At 42.3% G+C, this 19010-nt stretch overlaps 1 protein-coding gene across 1 annotated transcript in view; it reads left to right on the forward strand.

Annotated features, from left to right (window-relative positions):
• The first annotated feature begins 3555 nt into the window (after positions 1-3555).
• Positions 3556-19010, forward strand: part of LOC140251924 (M1-specific T cell receptor beta chain-like) — a 64587-nt gene continuing 49132 nt past the window's right edge. Inside the window, exons 1-4 of the mRNA XM_072336164.1 lie at positions 3556-3598; positions 3689-3964; positions 11917-11929; positions 16776-16828. Of these exons, the coding sequence (XP_072192265.1) occupies positions 3556-3598; positions 3689-3964; positions 11917-11929; positions 16776-16828 (385 nt within the window). The remainder of the gene's footprint in view (positions 3599-3688; positions 3965-11916; positions 11930-16775; positions 16829-19010) is intronic.

Genomic DNA, 19010 nt, shown 5'->3' on the forward strand with positions numbered 1-19010 from the left:
ACATATCCCCACACCTGTAAGTGATTTTACTCATATGGACACTCACACAGACACAGTTGCTGGTTCTTAAATTCACTCACTCTTGTTTCTCCAGCTGCTGGTACCTGTGATCTGTGGTCTGGATGCATTTTGTGATGCTTTGCCCTCAGTACACAAAGCACATACTCAGAATAGAGTCCCTCACTCAGGAAAAGTGAACTTGAGAAGAAAGGGTGAGACACGGGTATAGAGCCTAGCCAGACAAGGATTCTCACCAGCAGCTTCCCTTTTATATGCCTTCATCCCTCTTCTTCTCCCCTCCATTTGATTTCTTCCCAAATCATCTAAAACCCTCTCTTTCCTTGCCTTGGATTCTTCCCATAAGTCTCCCGTAAGTCTCATGCAATCCTAAAATGTTCTTCACTGGCATCCCTTACTGTGTCCTATAGCCAAAGGCAATAAGCCCCATGAGACCCAGAAGTGACTCCTTTGATCCCCTTGATTCATGTGGATGGATTTCACACCCGGTCTGTGAGCATTATGGCTGTTCCAGAATAGCTCTGGAACAAGGCTGGACAGTCTGTCTTTATCCTCAACTCTGAAATTTGGTTTTCCCCTCATTACCACTGTGCCCCCAGTCTCTGCATGTGGAGGTGAAATTTTGATGGGCCATTCACTCTTCTGTAATAAGACAGGGAAATACGTTGACAGGATATTACCAAGGTTTCCTCCTTCTGCCATTGGCTCTCTTCTTGGATATCCACTTCTTACCTTTTCTTCATGGGAAAGCACACCTAAATCAACAGTATCCTTGAGAAAGTACAGCTACATTGTTGGGCATTTTTTGATAATTTTTCTCAGCTATCTTTTTGACATACCATCTGTATACCACTAAGCACAGATCAATTAGTTGTTCTCCTATAAGTGCATTGAGTAAAGAAGCATAAACATCAGGAGTAAATGTACCATGTTGGTCCCTGAAGGTGTGGCAAAGCTAGGTATGCTAGAATGAAATATGCTATTGGATCCCAGAAAAAAATGAGTGTGAGATGATGAGAATAGGTGGTAAGTGAAAGAACAGGGAATCAGTAGAGACCATGTCCTGTAGAAGATCCTCCCACTTATACTCCAGTTTACTAAAATTTCTAAGAGACTTATCAAGAGCCAGGATTGATCACTCACTGTCATGCTCGGGTCCTAGTTTCCTGACTGATCAAACTGCATAAATTTTACTTTGCTTCCAGTCTCTTATGTAAAACAAATTACACTATTCTTGGCAGAGCAGTCTGAGATGTGTTCACTGTAGTCCTGCAATATGGGCACGGGGACAGTTCCGAGGAAGTTAACTTCAGTTGCTTTCCTTAGTTAATCCAGTCCAAAAGCCATTTCAGAAAGACCCACATCTCCACATATCACTGCTGTGGGCCTTACACACCCAGGAAACCAGTGCTCTTCTGACTCTACGAGCTGTTCAGCCAGGAGCATAGCACACCATTCCTTGCAACCAGGGAGCTTTCTTCTGCTCTGTACAACAACCTTAGGGCTGTGATTTCCTCACTGCTTGTATCAGGCAAACAAAACACAATGAGGAAAGCACTGGGAAAGCATTGTCTCTCACAGACTGACTTGCTTACTCTCCTCTGCCTCTTCTTTAGAGTTAATTTTTACCACATTCAGTTGCCATCTAGGGATTATTACTAGAGATTCCACCAGCCTGTGAAAGCTTTGGGAATTCTGTTTTATGACAGAAGTGCTAAGGATAACAAACTTTGGGGGAAGACCTGCTGGAGAGGAGCTCTGCTGAGAGGGACCTGGGCGTCCTGGTGGACAACAGGTTGGCCATGAGCCAGCAGTGTGCCCTTGTAGCCAAAAAGGCCAATGGCATACTGGGGTGCATTAGAAAGAGCGTAGCCAGCAGGTCAAGGGAGGTGATCCTCCCCCTCTACTCTGCCCTGGTGAGGCCTCATCTGGAATACTGTGTCCAGTTCTGGGCTCCCCAGTACAAAAAAGACAGGGATCTCTTGGAAAGAGTCCAGCGGAGGGCCACAAAGATGGTGAAGGGCCTGGACCATCTCCCCTACAAGGAGAGACTTAGGGAACTGGGTCTGTTTAGCCTTGAGAAAAGAAGGCTGAGAGGGGACTAGATCCAGGTTTATAAATACCTGAAGTGTGGGAGCCATAGTGGCGAGGCTGGTCTGTTTTCAGTAGTGCGTGGGGACAGGACTAGGGGAAATGGGCTGAAACTTCAGCATAGGAAGTTCCGCACGAATGTGCGCAAGAACTTCTTTACAGTGAGGGTGACGGAGCACTGGAACAGGCTGCCCAGGGGGGTGGTGGAGTCTCCTCTGGAGATATTCAAGACCCGCCTGGACGCCTACCTGTGTGACGTGGTGTAGGGAGCCTGCTTTGGCAGGGGGGTTGGACTCGATGATCTCTAGAGGTCCCTTCCAACCCCTATAATTCTGTGATTCTGTGATTCTGTGAAACGCTGTGGTGGCTACTTTGGGAATGACATCTGAGTAATTTGAGTTGTTGTTATTCTTTTCTCCTGTAATAAGCTAATAGTTCCTGAAAATCATGATGTTACTATTGTATCTCACATCCTCACATCTTTTACATGAACACTGAAAAACAGCTCTTTGAAACTGGAAATTTAACCTAGGGATCTCTTTCCATTTCTCATCTCCCAGGTATGTTTGGTTTAGGTCAGCAAGTGCTATTGCAGGGATCAGTAGCCTTCAAAGTCCAGCAAATAAATGAGGCGGTTATAGACTGGTCACAGCTGTGCACTTCCCAGTTCCCAATAGAGAACCAGCCAGACCTTCAGTGGACGCTGTCATCCTGAAGTTCTGCAGCCGCAGTGCTCTATTCCAGTTCTGAAAAAGCAGTTTTCTGCCCAGCAGTGCTTTTTTCTGCAAGGTTGAGGTGGCACTGCAGAAGAATTAACTGTTTTGAGAGAAGTTCTTTGAGAAATAGTTGTTCTCCTTGTCTTTGTGTTTACTCTTCTTCTTTTTCAGATGAGGCGGATGCTGTAGTTACAGAAACCATCATATTCAGTACATACTTGGAACAGAATTGTTTGAGTTGGAAGAGACATTCAAAGGTCATCCATTCCAACTGCCCTGCAACAAAAAGGGACACCTACTGCTAGATCAGGTTGCTCAGAGCCCTGTCCAGCCTGATGTTGAACGTTTGCAGGGATGTTCCATCCACTAAATCTCTGAGTATTCAGTGCCAGTGCTTCAGTACTGTTTCTGTAAAAAAAATAACAACACTTTTTCCTCAAGCCCAGTCCAAATCTCCCCTGGTATAGTTTAAAATCATCTCCCCTTGAAACTATAACGTTTGACAGAATATTTTCCATCTGAATTACTTTGAAAGCTTCTATTTATTTTCTGCAGGAACTCTTAAAACAATGTGTTTGCTTGAAATTTTACAGAGGAAGAAGCTTGGTTTTCAGCACAGATCTGACGGATTCAGAGATCATTGCTATTGGCTTAAGGGAAATGGAAACAGACCTATATAAGTAAGTCCCTCACCACAACATGCTCTCTGGCTTCTGAGGCAGCAGTGAGAATGCGGACAGTTTGGTGCATGGTCTTGTACTTCTTTGGAGCGAGTAAGGCATTAGCTGAGACTTCATGCCTGTTCTGCTGAGGGAAGAATGTAGTCTGCTTTTTGACTGTGTTTCTTTTGCTTTGTCTCACAGGAGCTAAGATAACCCAAACCTCAAGTCTGGTGCTGAAAGAAGATGAGAATGCTACTCTGAAATGCAGTCAAAATTATAATCATGATTATATGTATTGGTATCTGCAGCAGGCTGGGAAGGGCCTGCAATTAATTTATTATTCATACGGAACAAATCAGGATTATAAGGGTGATGTTCACATTGGATACGAGGCTAAGCGGTTAAGCCAAGAAGAGTTTTGTTTGAATATCGTGTCTGTAAAGAAGAACCATTCAGCTGTGTATTTCTGTGCCTCCAGTTTGGACACAACACTTCAAAGTCACTTGCTTTCTGTACATAAACTCCTTCTCTCCAGTACCCTCCCACAGAAGGGAGTAGCTCTCACCACAGGATACTGGAATGTAGGCCAGCAGGATCTTCATATACCAAGGGTGGCTGATGAGCTGGACCAAGACAGGTCAAGCAGGCTCCATTTAATTGCTGAATTTCTCTTTTCTGATCAGCTCTTGATCCTCTATCACTTCATAACAATCCTGACAGTTTGTTAATCAATCCAGACATACAATGATACTCACTATACCTGGCAAGGCTGGTATTGATCTCAGGAACTGAACAGAACTAGAATCTCATTAGAACTCGGGAGGTATGATACAGTAGTATGCAACCTAAAATGAAACCTGATTCTAGTAAAATATAGTTTTATTTTCATACTGAAATTGCTTACACAGTGCCGATTTCTTCTGAGTGAAGCATCAGTTTTACATGTGCCCTTTATGCCTCATACCTATGTCATTGCTACAGCCTGTTAAGCTGTAAGACAACCAGTGTCCATTCACTTTACTCCTTCCATCCATGGATGAGCTCTGAGTACATTTCAGGCAACCCTGTGATGTTTCTTCTTGCACATTCTCAGTGTTCTCTTTGGTTTTGATTTAAGTCTGAAGAATTCATCATTTGAAGACAAAGAAGTAGAAGGAAGAAAAAGCAGGATGTGAATGTAACCTTTTGTAATGTATGATTTCTTCCTGTTCATGTACAGTTGGTATCCTTTCCACAGCCACGTTCACATGCACAGTCCGCCCCTTTGCTGCCCTTAATTCCACACTCTGCATTTACTCGTAGCTGGTCTCAGTCTCACATACCCTCACATCTGCAAGTGCTTATACTCACATGGACACTCACACAGGCATGGTTGCTACTTCTTATGCTCACTCACTCTTGTTTCTCCAGCTGCTGGTACCTGTGATCTGTGCTCTGGCTCCCATTTATGATCTGGAGGACTGCTCCCCTTGATTCATATAGACAGGTTTCACAACTCAACCATGGGGTTTATGGCTCTTCTGAGACATCTCTGGGATGAATGTGGAAAGTTTTCAGCTGAAAATAAAAGGGCTGACTATCTAAATTCTTTAGAGTAGGCAGCAGTGTTTCACTAGTCAAAAAAAAAACAAAAAACAAACACTATAGATCTTGCATCGTGTCTTCCCTATACTTCCTCCTATCCAAGAGCTTGCAATCATTTTCTCTTTTCAGAGACAAAAAGGTTACTCTGAAAAAAAAAAAGCTCATCTTGGAACAAGAGACAAACTCTCATGTGTCTGACTATAGAGGAATGTTTCACCCAGCAGTACTCACACTGTTTTGCCTTGACTCAGAGTTCCTACAGAGCATAATCCCTGAATTATCTCCCATAGTCTCCACAGACTCCTTCCTTTCCCAGTAAGTCTCTGAAATAGTTTGACTGTCCTGGAGCTAAGGTCTTATTTTCGTCAGAAGAAAGGCTGTTTAACAAGTCTGGCAAAACAGAACTTGATCAAACTGAGCACAACTTTTGTGCCTCCTTTATCTTTTGCTTCTGTCTGACAGAAGTTCAGACATGTGAGGTGTAATTGCCTCTCATGTATTATAACCACCTCTCCAGCATTTATGTTTGAATGTATGGATAAATTTACTGGAGTAATGAACTCAGGGGAGATGTCTCAAGTTACAGCAACTGGTGAAAATAAGCCAAAAAATCATTGTTTGCGTCCGTGGCTGGTAGGTCCAGATGTGCAGAAAGATGAAATGATGGACAGTGCTACATCCAGACAGAAAATGTTTGGTCTGAAAACACTCCCACCTTTTTGTCATAAGCTCAGAACTCCACTTCTCTGGCAGGCTGGCCCAAGATTGACAAAACTTGGGGAAAAATAAACCACAAGTGGCGTAACATCCCTCCACTGAAACAATCTGGTTTGTAGAGGGGAATAGTCAGAGTAGCCAGTGGGCAGAAATGCAAGCTATGTGGATGATTATAACTAAGTAATCTGGGGCAGAGGTATGTGGTTAGATATATGGAATGTGGTTAAACACAGGACCATACATGTCTACCATGTTTCTAGCCACCAGCCTCTACAGGCAGTGGGAAATGATGAAGCCAGCACACTGGCTCCAATTTGATGGAGTGATGATTCATTATCCAAGAACATCAACCACTGGTTTCATCAGAAGTTGTGACATGCTGAACAAAGGACAGTAGGCCTATCCAGGGCCAAGAGTGAATCAGGCATATACCATCAAGGCACTGACCAAGCTGACGGCTGCTTATGGGACACCTCAATCAAGAGTAAACAAGAGTCTCATTTCACCGGTACAATGGTACAACGCTGAGTGATGATTTCATATAATCCAATATGGGGGCAGGCCTTATTGGAGTAACAGTGTTCTTAAGGCTGCCCTGAAGAAAGACTCTCAGTCCCTGCAGGAATGGATGAAGAGACACTATGAAACCCTGTAGGACCTTAATGAAAGACCTAGAGATGGTGGTCTCAGTGCCCTGAGGATGCATGGGCCTCCCCAAATTACAGGCACCAATAACGTGACAAAAGCATGAATTGGCAATGAAAATAATCTTCAGCTCCATGCCCAGGAGAATCTAAAACCAGGTACCCTGGTACCCATAAGGACAAGTAGTCCCCCTGATAGCAGGTATATAGCTTACAGGCATCATGGTCAACACTGATTTTCGTCACTAAGAGGACCTTAATCATGTCCCTGTGGCAAATGAGAATTCCCCCTTTGGTTTGTGATACAGTTATGCAGCCCCAGATATTGGGGCAAAGGGTGTGGTACAGGCAGCTGCAATAAGCCCCAGTGCAAGCTTAAGTGTTGACCCAGAACAGGAACAAGGCCTGTATCTTTCCCCAGAGGACAGACCTGCCCTTTCTGGTACCTCTGAAACATCTATACCACTCCCCATGAATATCTTTGAGTCCACATGATCACTGCAAGGAGTAACATGGTATCAAGATGCTTCAGTGTCGCTATAGCAATTGAACAGATTAATACATTGGAAAAAGCATTACAGCAAAGGTGTGATGACAAAAAGACTAGCACAATGGCGAGGTGCTGTATAAAGGAAGGGAAGAAGTTTGCTCACTCACATCAGAAGACTGTAGGTTTTCAGGGGAAAGCTTCACCAAGAAGGGATTGCCAGAAAAAGATCCTTCCCATGTGACAGTCAGCTGTTAAATGAGGTCTAAGAGAGGTGCAGCCAGCACTCCTCCCAGTCACACAATCAGGTTCTCAATCAGTGGTTCATATTTGATAAACAAAAATAACTTGTGGCATCCACTGTAGCCTGGTCTCTGTTAATGCCCTTAAATCATTTGAATACCTTAGAACAACGTATTGGGAATAAAAAACAAATATTATGCAATCAAATTAAACATCTAGAATGTAAGGCTGTTATATTAACAAGTAAATCTATCCAAACTAACACAGTGTAACTAGTCGGAGCCTTGTCTTTCATGAACAAAGGGCACCACAGGCAAATGGACCCCCATAGCCCTGACAGAAGTGGAAAAGAGAATTCAAAAAAAATCAGAACTTGAGGCTCCAGTGGAGCTGGACCCCCTAGAAGTCCAGCCAATAGCTGTACATTCACACGCAAAACAAACAAAAACTACCAAGAAACACATGTGCATGGCCTTTTCTCCAAACTACAATGCCTGTTACTGCGCACATATACAGCTGCTGAAATGATATTCTTAATCCAACAATTCTGGCAAAGGCTGAGGAAACGTGTCCTGACTTGGCTGATGAAGCAATGAGACATGGGATTTGAAAGTGTTGTTGTAAGTGGCCCAAAAATTTCAAAACTGGCCTCTGCTGTAACACTGACAGCACTGAAGTAAATTTTATATGCCAGTGTCATATACAATGAGGAAAATCATTCCTTAATTCAGGGCGTTAGGGTAGCCTATTGGCTGACATGGCCTAATAAACCACATGTACCCACTGGTAGAGGTTTATGGAATTCTACAGAAAAGGTCCAGAACTGCATCTGAGTGCTAGGTGTGAGGAAGCAGTGTATGAAAATGCCTTTGAGAGTCCTGGCTTGTTCAAATTCACTGTGGGGATGAGAGACTTAATTCTACAGAAAGCTTCTCCACATCACTACTGGGGACTTGCAGTGTTCTTGAATCCTTTGGCAGCTTCTGAGGCTGTAATTCAACAGGCTGCTCAATTAGTTGCTGACCTTGGAGAAACTGAGTGCCTAAGATCAAAGTTTAATATTCAAGCAGTACTGAAAAACCAATACTGACCGTAGGAAGCCCAAGAATGAAGATTCCCCCAAGAATTATGACTTTCAAAGGGGACTGGAGGCCCACAACAAGTTGTAAATATACTGATGCCCAAAATAAATATGAGAGTAATGGCATTAATGAACACAAGAGCTGTCTATGGTGATCCATCAAAGTTTCCCAGTATGCAAGCCATTATAGGAGGATAAGGGGAGGGGGGAAATTATCCCTGTAATGAAAACTTGGTTAAAATTGGAGTGTTGGAACTTGTTAAGACACAGCCTGAACCAGGGATTGAGCATCTGGTGAAAGGGTGTAGTCAGCCCTGGTAGCAAGGTGGAAGCAGTTCACCTGTGTGACCAGAAGTGGGGGAGCCAGGTTACACCCCTCCCTAACCTCATATAAGAGCAGACTGCTACGAGGGAAAGTCTTCTACTTGGAGATCACCTCCTTTGGTGTGTTTGGTGGGCTCTGATCCTTGGAGTGGACTAAGCAATTTCTTCTTTATTGCTGGATTGTGACCTTTATTTTTCATGGGTAACCCTAAACTGGTTTAAAGCAGCTATATCTGCTGTTGCCTGTCTTTGCAGGGCAGGTGCCTGCTTATTCGATAAAATGTTGGAAAATGTCAGGAAAGTATAAAACAATAGAGAAAAGGTGGATGAAGAAAAACATAATGATAGTAAGATGCTAGTAATGGTCATAACCCAAGAAATTGGTAAGGTTGGGGGTGGGACTATTGCTTCCCAAGGGGAAGAAGGTTTTAAGGGGGAGTGCAAAGGGACAGAACACCATTAGGAGAGGATCAGTGTGCATACTGTAAACAGAAAAGTCTCTGGAAAAATGAATATCTGCTATTAAACTGCTAGGGCCTTTGGGAAATGTTGAGGCAGGATGTTAGATTCAGACTAAAAACCTCCTGGCTTTTCTGAATCTTGCTTTTTATTTAAGCTAGAAAAGAATCTAGGACTGATATAAGCAATGAGATTGTTACTTTTCTGTAGAAATTCCTGCACTAATGTGATAATAATTTCAGAAAATATGGCCCTAAACATCTCTTGTTCACAGACTCTTACCTTTCCCTCTTGGCTGTAGTTTTACACATCTTGGTCCATGAAACTTTCTATCAGACACATGGAAACTAAAAGAAGGGATGGACTTGCCTTCACTTTCATAGAATCATAGAATCATAGAATTACCCAGGTTGGAAAAGACCTTGAAGATCATCAGGTCCAACCGCAGCCTAATCAGTACCCAATCTCTAAAAAAAAACTCTGCTAAATCATATCCCTGAGTACCACATCCAAACGGCTCTTAAACACATCCAGGGATGGCGATTCAACCACCTCCCTGGGGAGCCCATTCCAGTACCTAACCACCCTTTCTGTAAAGAAGTTCTTTCTAATATCAAACCTAAACTTGCCCTGGCGCAACTTGAGGCCATTTCCCCTCGTCCTGTCACTTGTCACTAGTGAGAAGAGACCTGCCCCACTCTCACTGTAAGAACCTTTCAGGTACTGGAAGAGCGCGATAAGGTCTCCCCTCAGCCTCCTTTTCCCCAGACTAAACAGCCCCAGCTTCCTTAGCCTCTCCTTGTAGGGCTGATTCTCCAAGCCTTTCAAGAGCCTCGTTGCCCTTCTCTGGACCTGCTCCAGTACTTCCATATCTTTCTTGTGCTGAGGTGCCCAAAACTGGACACAGTACTCGAGGTGAGGCCTCACCAATGCCGAGTACAGGGGCAGGATGACTTCCTTAGTCCTGCTCACCACACCATTCTTGATACAAGCCAGGATGCCGTTGGCCTTCTTGGCCACCCGGGCACACTGTCGGCTCATGTTCAGCTGTGCATCAATCAGTACCCCCAGGTCCATTTCCTCCACACAGTCCTCCAGCCACTCCGCCCCAAGCCTATAGCACTGCCTGGGGTTGTTGTGGCCGAAGTGCAGGACTCGGCATTTGGTCTTGAACCTCATCCCATTGGCTTCAGCCCAGCTCTCCAGCCTGTCTAGATCCCTCTGTAGGGCCTCGCTACCCCCAGGCAGATCCACACTCCCAGCCAATTTAGTGTCATCTGCGAACTTACTGAGGGTACACTCAATGCCCTCATCGAGGTCATCAATAAAGATATTGAAGAGGACAGACCCCAGCACCGACCCCTGGGGAACACCACTCATGACCGGTTGCCAGCTGGATTTAACTCCATTTACCACCACTCTCTGAGCCCGGCCCTCCAGCCAGCTCCTTACCCAGCCAAGAGTGTACCCATCCAAGCCACGGGCTGCCAGCTTCTGCAGGAAAATACCATGGGAGACAGTGTCAAAGGATTTGCTGAAGTCTAGGTAGACCACATCAACAGCCTTTCCCTCATCCAGCAGATGGGTCACTAGATCATAGAAGGAGATCAGGTTGGTCAAACAGGACCTTCATGAACCCATGCTGGCTAGGCCTGATGCCCCGGCCCTCCCGCACATGCCGCGTGATCTCCCTCAAGACTATCTGTTCCATAACCTTCCCTGGAACCGAGGTCAGGCTAACAGTTCCCCGGATCCTCCTTACAACCTTTCTTGTAAATGGGAGTCACGTCGGCAAGCCTCTAGTCTTCTGGGACCTCACCAGTCAACAAGGAGCACTGGTAGATGATGGAAAGCGGCTCGGCTACCACCTCTGCCAGTTCCCTTAGCACTCTCGGGTGGATCTCATCCGGCCCCATGGACCTGTGGCAGTCCAGTTGGAGTAGTAAGTCTCTGACCGTTTCTTCCAGAATCACAGGGGGGATAGCATGCTCCCCAGCCGAGACTACCTGTTCAGAGAGAGGAGTACCCTGAGGATAACTGGTCTGACCTTTAAAGACAGACGTAAAGAAGGCATTCAGAACCTCCACCTTTTCCTTATCCTCAGTGGTCACATTCCCAGCCTCATCCAGTAAAGAGTGGATATTCTCCTTTGTCCTCCTCTTACTGTTAATGTACTTATAAAAGAGTTTGTTATTCCTTTTCACCCTGGCGGCCAGGTTAAATTTGAGCTGGGCTTTTGCCTTTCTGATTTCACCTCTACACATCCTAATGACTTTCTTGAATTCATTCTCAGTTGCCCATCCCTCCTTCCACAGGCGGTAGATTCTCTTTTTCTCTCGGAGCCTCAAGAACAGCTCCCTATTCATCCACCCTGGTCTTCTTCCCCGCCAGCTCATTTTGCAGCTCAGGGGGGCTGCCTGCTCCTGTGCCCTTAGGACTTCCTTCTTGAAGAGCAACCAGCTCTCTTGGACTCCTTTGTTCTCTAAGACTGAATGCCAGGGGACTCCCCCTACTAGTCTCTTGAACAAATCAAAGTCCGCCCTCCGGAAGTCCAAGGTAGCAGTTTTATTATTCCCTCTCCAAGCTCCACCATGAATCGAGAAATGTATCATTTCATGGTCACTCTGCCCAAGGCAGCCCCCAACCTCCACATCTCTGTGCCTCTGGTGGCACAGTGGTATAAGTTGCTGCTTGCAACACCAGAGGCCCGGGGTTCGAATCCCCCCTGTGGCGTAAGTGGCAGAAATGCTGCTCTGCTACACAGAGGGCTCGAATCCTGGGAGTTGGACTCGATGATCTCTAAGGTCCCTTCCAACTCGCACGATACTGTGATATTGTGATCTGTGATACTGTGATCTCCTACCAGACCATCCCTGTTCGTGAACAGCAGGTCTAGTGGGGCAGTTCCTCTCGTGGGCTCTCTGACCAGCTGCATCAGGACGGCATCCTCTATGCACTCCAAAAACTTCCTAGACTGTTTCTTCTGTGCTGTGCTGTACTCCCAGCATATGTCAGGGAAGTTGAAGTCCCCCATGAGGACAAGGGCTGACGACCATGCAGTTCATGCCAGCTGCTCGTAGAACACCTCATCTGTCTCTTCATCCTGGTTTGACGGTCTATAAGAGACACCCACCAGGATATCTGCCTTGTCAGCCCTTCCTCTGATCTTAACCCATAGGGATTCAACCACATTGTCCCCAATCGCAAGCTCTTCAGCATGAAAGCATCGCCTGACATAGAGAGCCACGCCGCCACCCCTCCTTCCTTGCCTGTCCCTCCTGAAGAGTTTGTAGCCATCCATTGCAGCACTCCAGTCATGGGAGCAATCCCACCACGTTTCTGTTATGGCAACTAGGTCATAGTTTGCCTGCTGCACAATGGCTTCCAACTCTTCTTGCTTGTTGCCCATGCTGCATGCATTAGTGTAGATGCACCAAAGATTTGTCCCTATCATTTTAAATTATAGCCTAACAGACCTATATGGACTATATATGAACTCTAAAGTGGGACAAGACTGCTGTCTGCCGGCTTTTCTTGGATATTACCTTGTGGTAGTGCCCATCTATGTGATATTAGCATCACGTAGAACTTCCCCTTAAAATTAATACAGAGGAATTTTTTTGCAAAGACATCATGTTTCAGAGAGTCCGCTACTGACAGTAATACCCATAAAGGGATTTAAGTAGGAAGGTTTTAGACTTGGAACAAATGCTACTGACATAAGAGAAAGTCTTAATGCAGGCAAGTAATATTCCACTAGTGTTATCATTTCAGCAGAAACAGAAAAAATCCTCAGTGTATTTTTAAAAATAATTCAATATAAACAAAAAAAAAGTGTTTGCAATCATTTTTAAAATTAGTGAGGTAAGCATACTCTTTTGCTGCTGTAGAAAAGAGGGTACTGCAGAGGCACCTATTCCCTGTCCAGTATTTGAAATGTCCTTCTGTAGATTTCTGTTTTGATCCTAAGTGTTTCAGCTTACTCTGATTTTCTTATTTACATCCCTGGGGCCCTAACATCTCTTCCTAAGAAACTAAGAGAAAACAACTTGTGATTTTTCCCAGGAGAACTACATTCTTTCAGAGGATTATGTCTTCTGCTGACTGATTATCAAAATAGTTTCAAGTGAAGCCATTAGATAGCATCAGGAACTGCAGGTGCTTATTCATGTTGCTATACCTGGATAGTTTCTGTGAGAAGATGAGGCATGGATGGGCTGAACATATGCCATATCTAAATATTGCATGCAGCTTTCTTTCATTGTATTGCCTCAGTGTCTACCAGTCTGCACAGTCTCATACAGATCTTTCATCGTACCTGGGCAAACCAGGTATAGGGAAAGTTTTGTGTCTTCATTTAGTTACGTGTAAGAAAGAAACATGAAAGTACCTTATAACCTTCACTGGAAGTCCCCACCCCCTTCAGTCTCCAAAATGAAGGCAAGCTCTTGCTTTTGGATGACTCTAATGAAAGAGCTTCCTAGGCAACCTGCAGAAGACTCTATTTCTGCTTCCTGAAACAGGCAGCCAGAGGAGTACAGGCTAGTTGCTCAGCATCCTACTTCCATCCCTTTCAGAGCAACTGGCAAGCACAGCAGAGACCGGAGAAGGTATTTACAATCAGGCAAGACTACAATGAGAAACACCAGTCTGTAGTAAGCAAATCACTTTCAATGTAAAACAACTACAGAAGTCTTGGGTTCCATTATCATCCTGAGACAGAAGAGTGGGAATGAAAGCACCATGACTACTGCCATGAAATCATAACAAAGAATCATTTTTGTGTAAAGGAAGAACTGTTGGAACGATGTATTAATGGATAATGTATTCAACAGGAGATAATTGGACTATCACACAGACAGAGCAGTGGCAGAGGAAGGAAGTGGCCTGTGGTTTCCACAGAAAATTCTTACAGTGTCTGGATAATAAAATGAGAGAGTGTAGACACAGGTGGAATTGTTTTTGTATGAGACTGTACCGTTGTGGGGACAGGGGGTAGCCACAATGATGCATTTCCCAGGAGGTCTTTACAAAAACCTATATTCGCAAAAGCCACATGGGAGAGTGCACTGAGACAACTAGAGAGCATTCTATAGCACCGTGCTTGTGTTCTGTCTTGGTTTCTCTTGACAGACATAGTATGTTTGAGCTTACCTTCATCATCTGAGAGCTGCAAGCCTATTCTGTCTGGAAAACAAGATAGTGGATTCTGGAATTACCTTGAAATAATTTTCTGCAAATCAGATTGACTGCAGATGCATCTAAATCTATCACAGTATGTGAAGCAAACAATATCTTTCTGATGCAGTAATGGTTGCTGTTACCACCCCCAAAATGGTTCTTTATTAAAGAGATAGAAGAATCTGAAATGTAGCATGTAACTTTCAGAAGCAATACATAAAAGGATTGTTAGGGCTTTTCTCTTGCAAGTAAGTCTCCAGCATCCACAGACTGACTCATGTCTGTCAAGGTGATGTTTTTCTCAGTTCCTTCTCTTTGATAGCACATTGCAGTTTTTCCAACTGATTCTTCTGGACAGTCCTTGTGTGAATTACTTTCAAGCTATCAGAAAATTGAATGGAATCCTGTGAGACTATCAGATGACTGAAGGGGAAGAAATATTATTCTGTCTTAATTTACTACCACAAAGGAGAAGCTCCTAGGTGAAAAGGTGTGCAACTATGACCACAACTCAACTTGATTCTTTAGTTTCATGTGTTAAAGAAATAAAACATTCTCAATGTTTGGAGTATGCTGACAATATGGAAGCTGTAATTATGGAATATTTATATTTCTAGACACTGACCCCCTTACACCATTTTGAGCACCTCCATACAGTTTACGTCTACAAAATGAGAATAGCACATGAGGGAGGAAAACATGGCAATTCGTTTTTTCAGAACCTCTTTCTAACAATGAAATATAGACAAAAATACAAATAAACTCTGAAAAAATACTCTACTTCTACTGCTACAGAGATTTCAAGCTGTTGCTCTGCCACAGTCATTTAGATAGAGATTGGTTTTCCAGACATTGCAAATATTGTTTAAGTTTCTGCTTACTAAACTCAATTGCAGTGCACTCTTTCTCTTAACTTATGATACAACAGTATGTCATAGTGACAGTAACCTGATTTTGCACGAAACTTACAGTGATTGGTAAGAAAATTTTCTTTTCTTTTTTAAATTGCTTTAAATCCTGGGTATTCTTCTCAGATTACTTCGCCTTAGCATTATTCTCCTCTTAGTTATTCAACTGGTGTTTTACATATGTGCTAGTTGCTAGTCTACTTTGGAGACTAGATTAAGTTCACCATTCAAGGTAAGGACGCATTTCATTTTGAATAACTGAAAGAAAACATTTTCTGTGATAAAGAGCTGTCTGTCAAATGAGTTAAGTTTGGGTTAAAAAATATATGCATGTCATCAATGTTCTTAATAAATCAACATCTGCGAAAATCACTGCTCTTGAAAAGTGTAACTGTGCTTCCAGGTTATTATGGAGATACTGCTGAAAGGCTATCTGAATTACAGTTACATTTAAGAGAGGTCTCAAAAAGAAAATCAAGACTTTAAAAACAAATTACTTAGGATCTTGTGGGGGTAAACTAAAATGTGTTAAATCAGATAACTGGGAAAGACGTATGTCTGCTAGTTTTTAGTTAATAAAAAAAGGAAGGAAAAAGTACTCAGCTTTATCACAGGCAATACTAACAGCTCTATGCAGCTGTTAGTAACATACTCCTAACAGCTCTCCACAAATTCTTTCTGTATAACATGTTTGTCAGGATGGTGCTAAAAAGTCTATTTGGAATAAGATTCATACTGTTTCAGAATAAATTGTGAAAAGCTGATGAATATCACCAAAAGACTACTTTTAAAATAAAGCAACTTCCAGAGAACATTTATTTCTGGGTCACCATTCTGGATATGGACAACACAAATGTGATTCTAAGACTGATAAATCATAAAATGGCTTGGCTTGGAAGAGACCTCAAGGATCATAGTTCCAATCCCCCTGCTTCAGGCAGGGTTGCCAGCGATGGTGATCTCTTGTTCTCATTACTATTGTTCCTGGAATTAGAAGAACTGCTGTCTTGTGCTTTTATACCAGGCCCTTCACTAAAGAGGAAAAAAGCTTTCAAGTGATCAAGTTCTGTCTCCATAGGAAAAATGGAGGCCCTTAATTTGAGGTGATTGATTAATTATTATTATTATTTTTTAAATACAATGTGAATCTGAGGTGCTGATGAAAAGCAATATACTGACCCATCATTGACTGCTGACACTACAAACCACCTTGCATGCTAAAAATGCCAAAGCACTTATTTTACAAGAAAAGACTATTCATGATGTTGAAAGGAGATGGGGAAATAAGGAATTGAGTCCGTTCAGCTGAAAATTTGGAAATAATATCTGCTGTCTTTGTATGAGGAATATGTTCCAATACTGCATGTTCTTAAGTGTCCTGTAAAGAACTGTTGAAAGCTGCACAAATTGATTCACCTATGCCTGAATAAGAGAGCTCTAGAAGAGGAATTCCTGGGACTTGTCTCACCAGATTAGATAGACAGATGCAATTACTGTTCCTTTACAGACCTTTCATATATTTCCTAGGAGACCATAAATTAATGTACTTTGTGTTTCACTGTCTCACTGTCTACTAGTACCACATGAGGGAGGGTTAGTCCAGAAGCTTTGCTCAGAGAATGAACAGTAGCAGAGAGGTTTTAATACAGCTGCAAAATAGTGTGAATAATGATAGACTGTTCTTTGGCACTGGGACAAAACTCACAGTAATAGGTAAGTCAAAAGTCAGATTGCTGGTACTTTGCTTCTCTCACCATAGATGTTAAACAGGCTGTTTGAAGTTGCACTGGGACACTGGCTCCATTTAACTTTCTTTTTCACTGTTTCTGATTTTTAAAAAGTCTATGTTCTCTTTCTCTCACTTTTCTGAGCAGGAAAAGTGCTCTATTCTCCTCTATTCTTTCTATTTTTCTCCATTTACTTTTTCAGCCTTCTCCTCTTGCAGAAAAGAGTTTAACATTGACTACCTGATCTGTTGAGCTTTTTGGAATCCCAGAGTAAAACTGTTTTTTCCACCGGCAACTGCAAGCTCTGATAGCAAACTGTAGAAATACATGCTAGAATATATTCCTTTAAATATTCCATCCTAAGGAACTTAGTGACTGACAAGGGCAACACAAGGACTTCGTAGGTTATAGACTGATGATGTACAGCTTTGCTTTTTAACTGCACTAGTTATATTTGGAATCAGCTCTGTAATCAAAGTTATGAACAAGCTGCTGTGATTTTGCCCAAAGTGCTTAATGTGAAGGACATTTGAAAATTTCCCTTGTGATAATAATATATAGTATATATGTAGATGATTTTCAAATGAGAGAAGGAGTTAAAGATAACAAGAAATCACAAAAGCTACCATGAGAATGGAATGGAAGAACTGTGATAAGTTTTTTCATACATGCATTTATGCATGCAAGTGGTTAATTAATGCATCGGCGATTTATGACCGACATGGACGATCAGAACAGAATGGGCTGTTGACAGCATTTTGTGATTGTCTCTATTCTTGCTTGCATCAGTCTCCTGATGCAGTATCAGTCTCCTGATTATATATGCTAATCCTCTGGCTATGTTTGGTTGGGTTTTTTCTATTCTTTTTACTTCAGTTCTTTCTGAAAGACTTTTTCACAACTTTCCTCTTTGTTTTGTTTTTTGTTTGTTTAAAAAATTCTCTCTCACTATTATCTTGTGTTTTCTTTTCTTCATCTGTTTCTATGTCTTCACTAATAAGCCACCACACTGATGTTATGCTAGATATACATTAAGAGCTAAAATAAACAACGAAGATACAACCAGGTGCTGGAAGGGAGCAGTAAAAGTAATCAACCTTAGTTTGTGTCAGCTGGAATGGAAGCAGAGGAGTTCAGAATTTTCTGGTGAATTGACTATGAAGACACATTACTATTAATACCTCTTCTGAGATCTGTATGAGCTCATATATATTCACAGAGGGGATGAAGGTTCTTTGTGGAGTAAACACTGACAATCATGATCAAGGCTAACAGTTGAAAGAAAATACTGAGGCTTTATGGGGTCAAGATCTGTGCAAGATATAGAACTCTTTTTATTTATGTATCCACTCTAGAAAAAAAGGGAATGGTCATGAAAAGCATCCACAATTTATAATGCCATCACATAGAAAGAGTAAAGTCTTATCTTTGTCCATAATTCACTTCATGAATATGTGTGAATATATGTGGAATATAACATAAAAATACTAAAAATTTGATTTTAGGGTTACTGCTTTGCAAGTAACATCTTACTGTAGCCTTTTAGATCCTTCTTGACTGCACATGTTGTATACACATAAGGACATGGATCATCTAAGACATGGAACTTTTTTGTGTGTGTGAGTGTATAAAACTGCATTTATTTTGCAAAGTCTTAGATGAGGTTTTCTAATTCTGAGGATAACCTAAATAATAAATGACACAACACAATATTTCATAGTCTTAAAATAGGATATTAAGTTAAGAACTAAAGCTAAATTTGTCCCAGTCAGTTTTAGATTATGTACCTAAAGTGTTATTTAATTCAAACAGTGAGGGTGAATAACTCTTTCCTTTCAGATCATATTATACCTTGGGCTACAAGTAAGGTATTACATGGAAGTATAGTTTTGAAAAAAACAATAACCATCATGTCTTACTATAATTCCAGGAACATGCCATGGTCAGCTGAAGATGTTTATGAATTTTATTTCCTAGTACAACATCACAAATATAGGCCTACTGAGTACTTTTCTGCCAATTTGTTTGCTCAGCTTCCTACCAACTGTCCTGTTCAGATAGAACCATGAGGAATGCTAATAGTACTGCAATTGTGCTGCTATAGCGTTAATATTACTGTACAACAAATGATTTTTGCACTTCCCTTGTTTATACCTGTATTACAGATA

The sequence above is a fragment of the Excalfactoria chinensis genome, chromosome 1 (genome assembly GCF_039878825.1).
Source record: "Excalfactoria chinensis isolate bCotChi1 chromosome 1, bCotChi1.hap2, whole genome shotgun sequence".
Lineage (NCBI taxonomy): Eukaryota > Metazoa > Chordata > Aves > Galliformes > Phasianidae > Excalfactoria > Excalfactoria chinensis.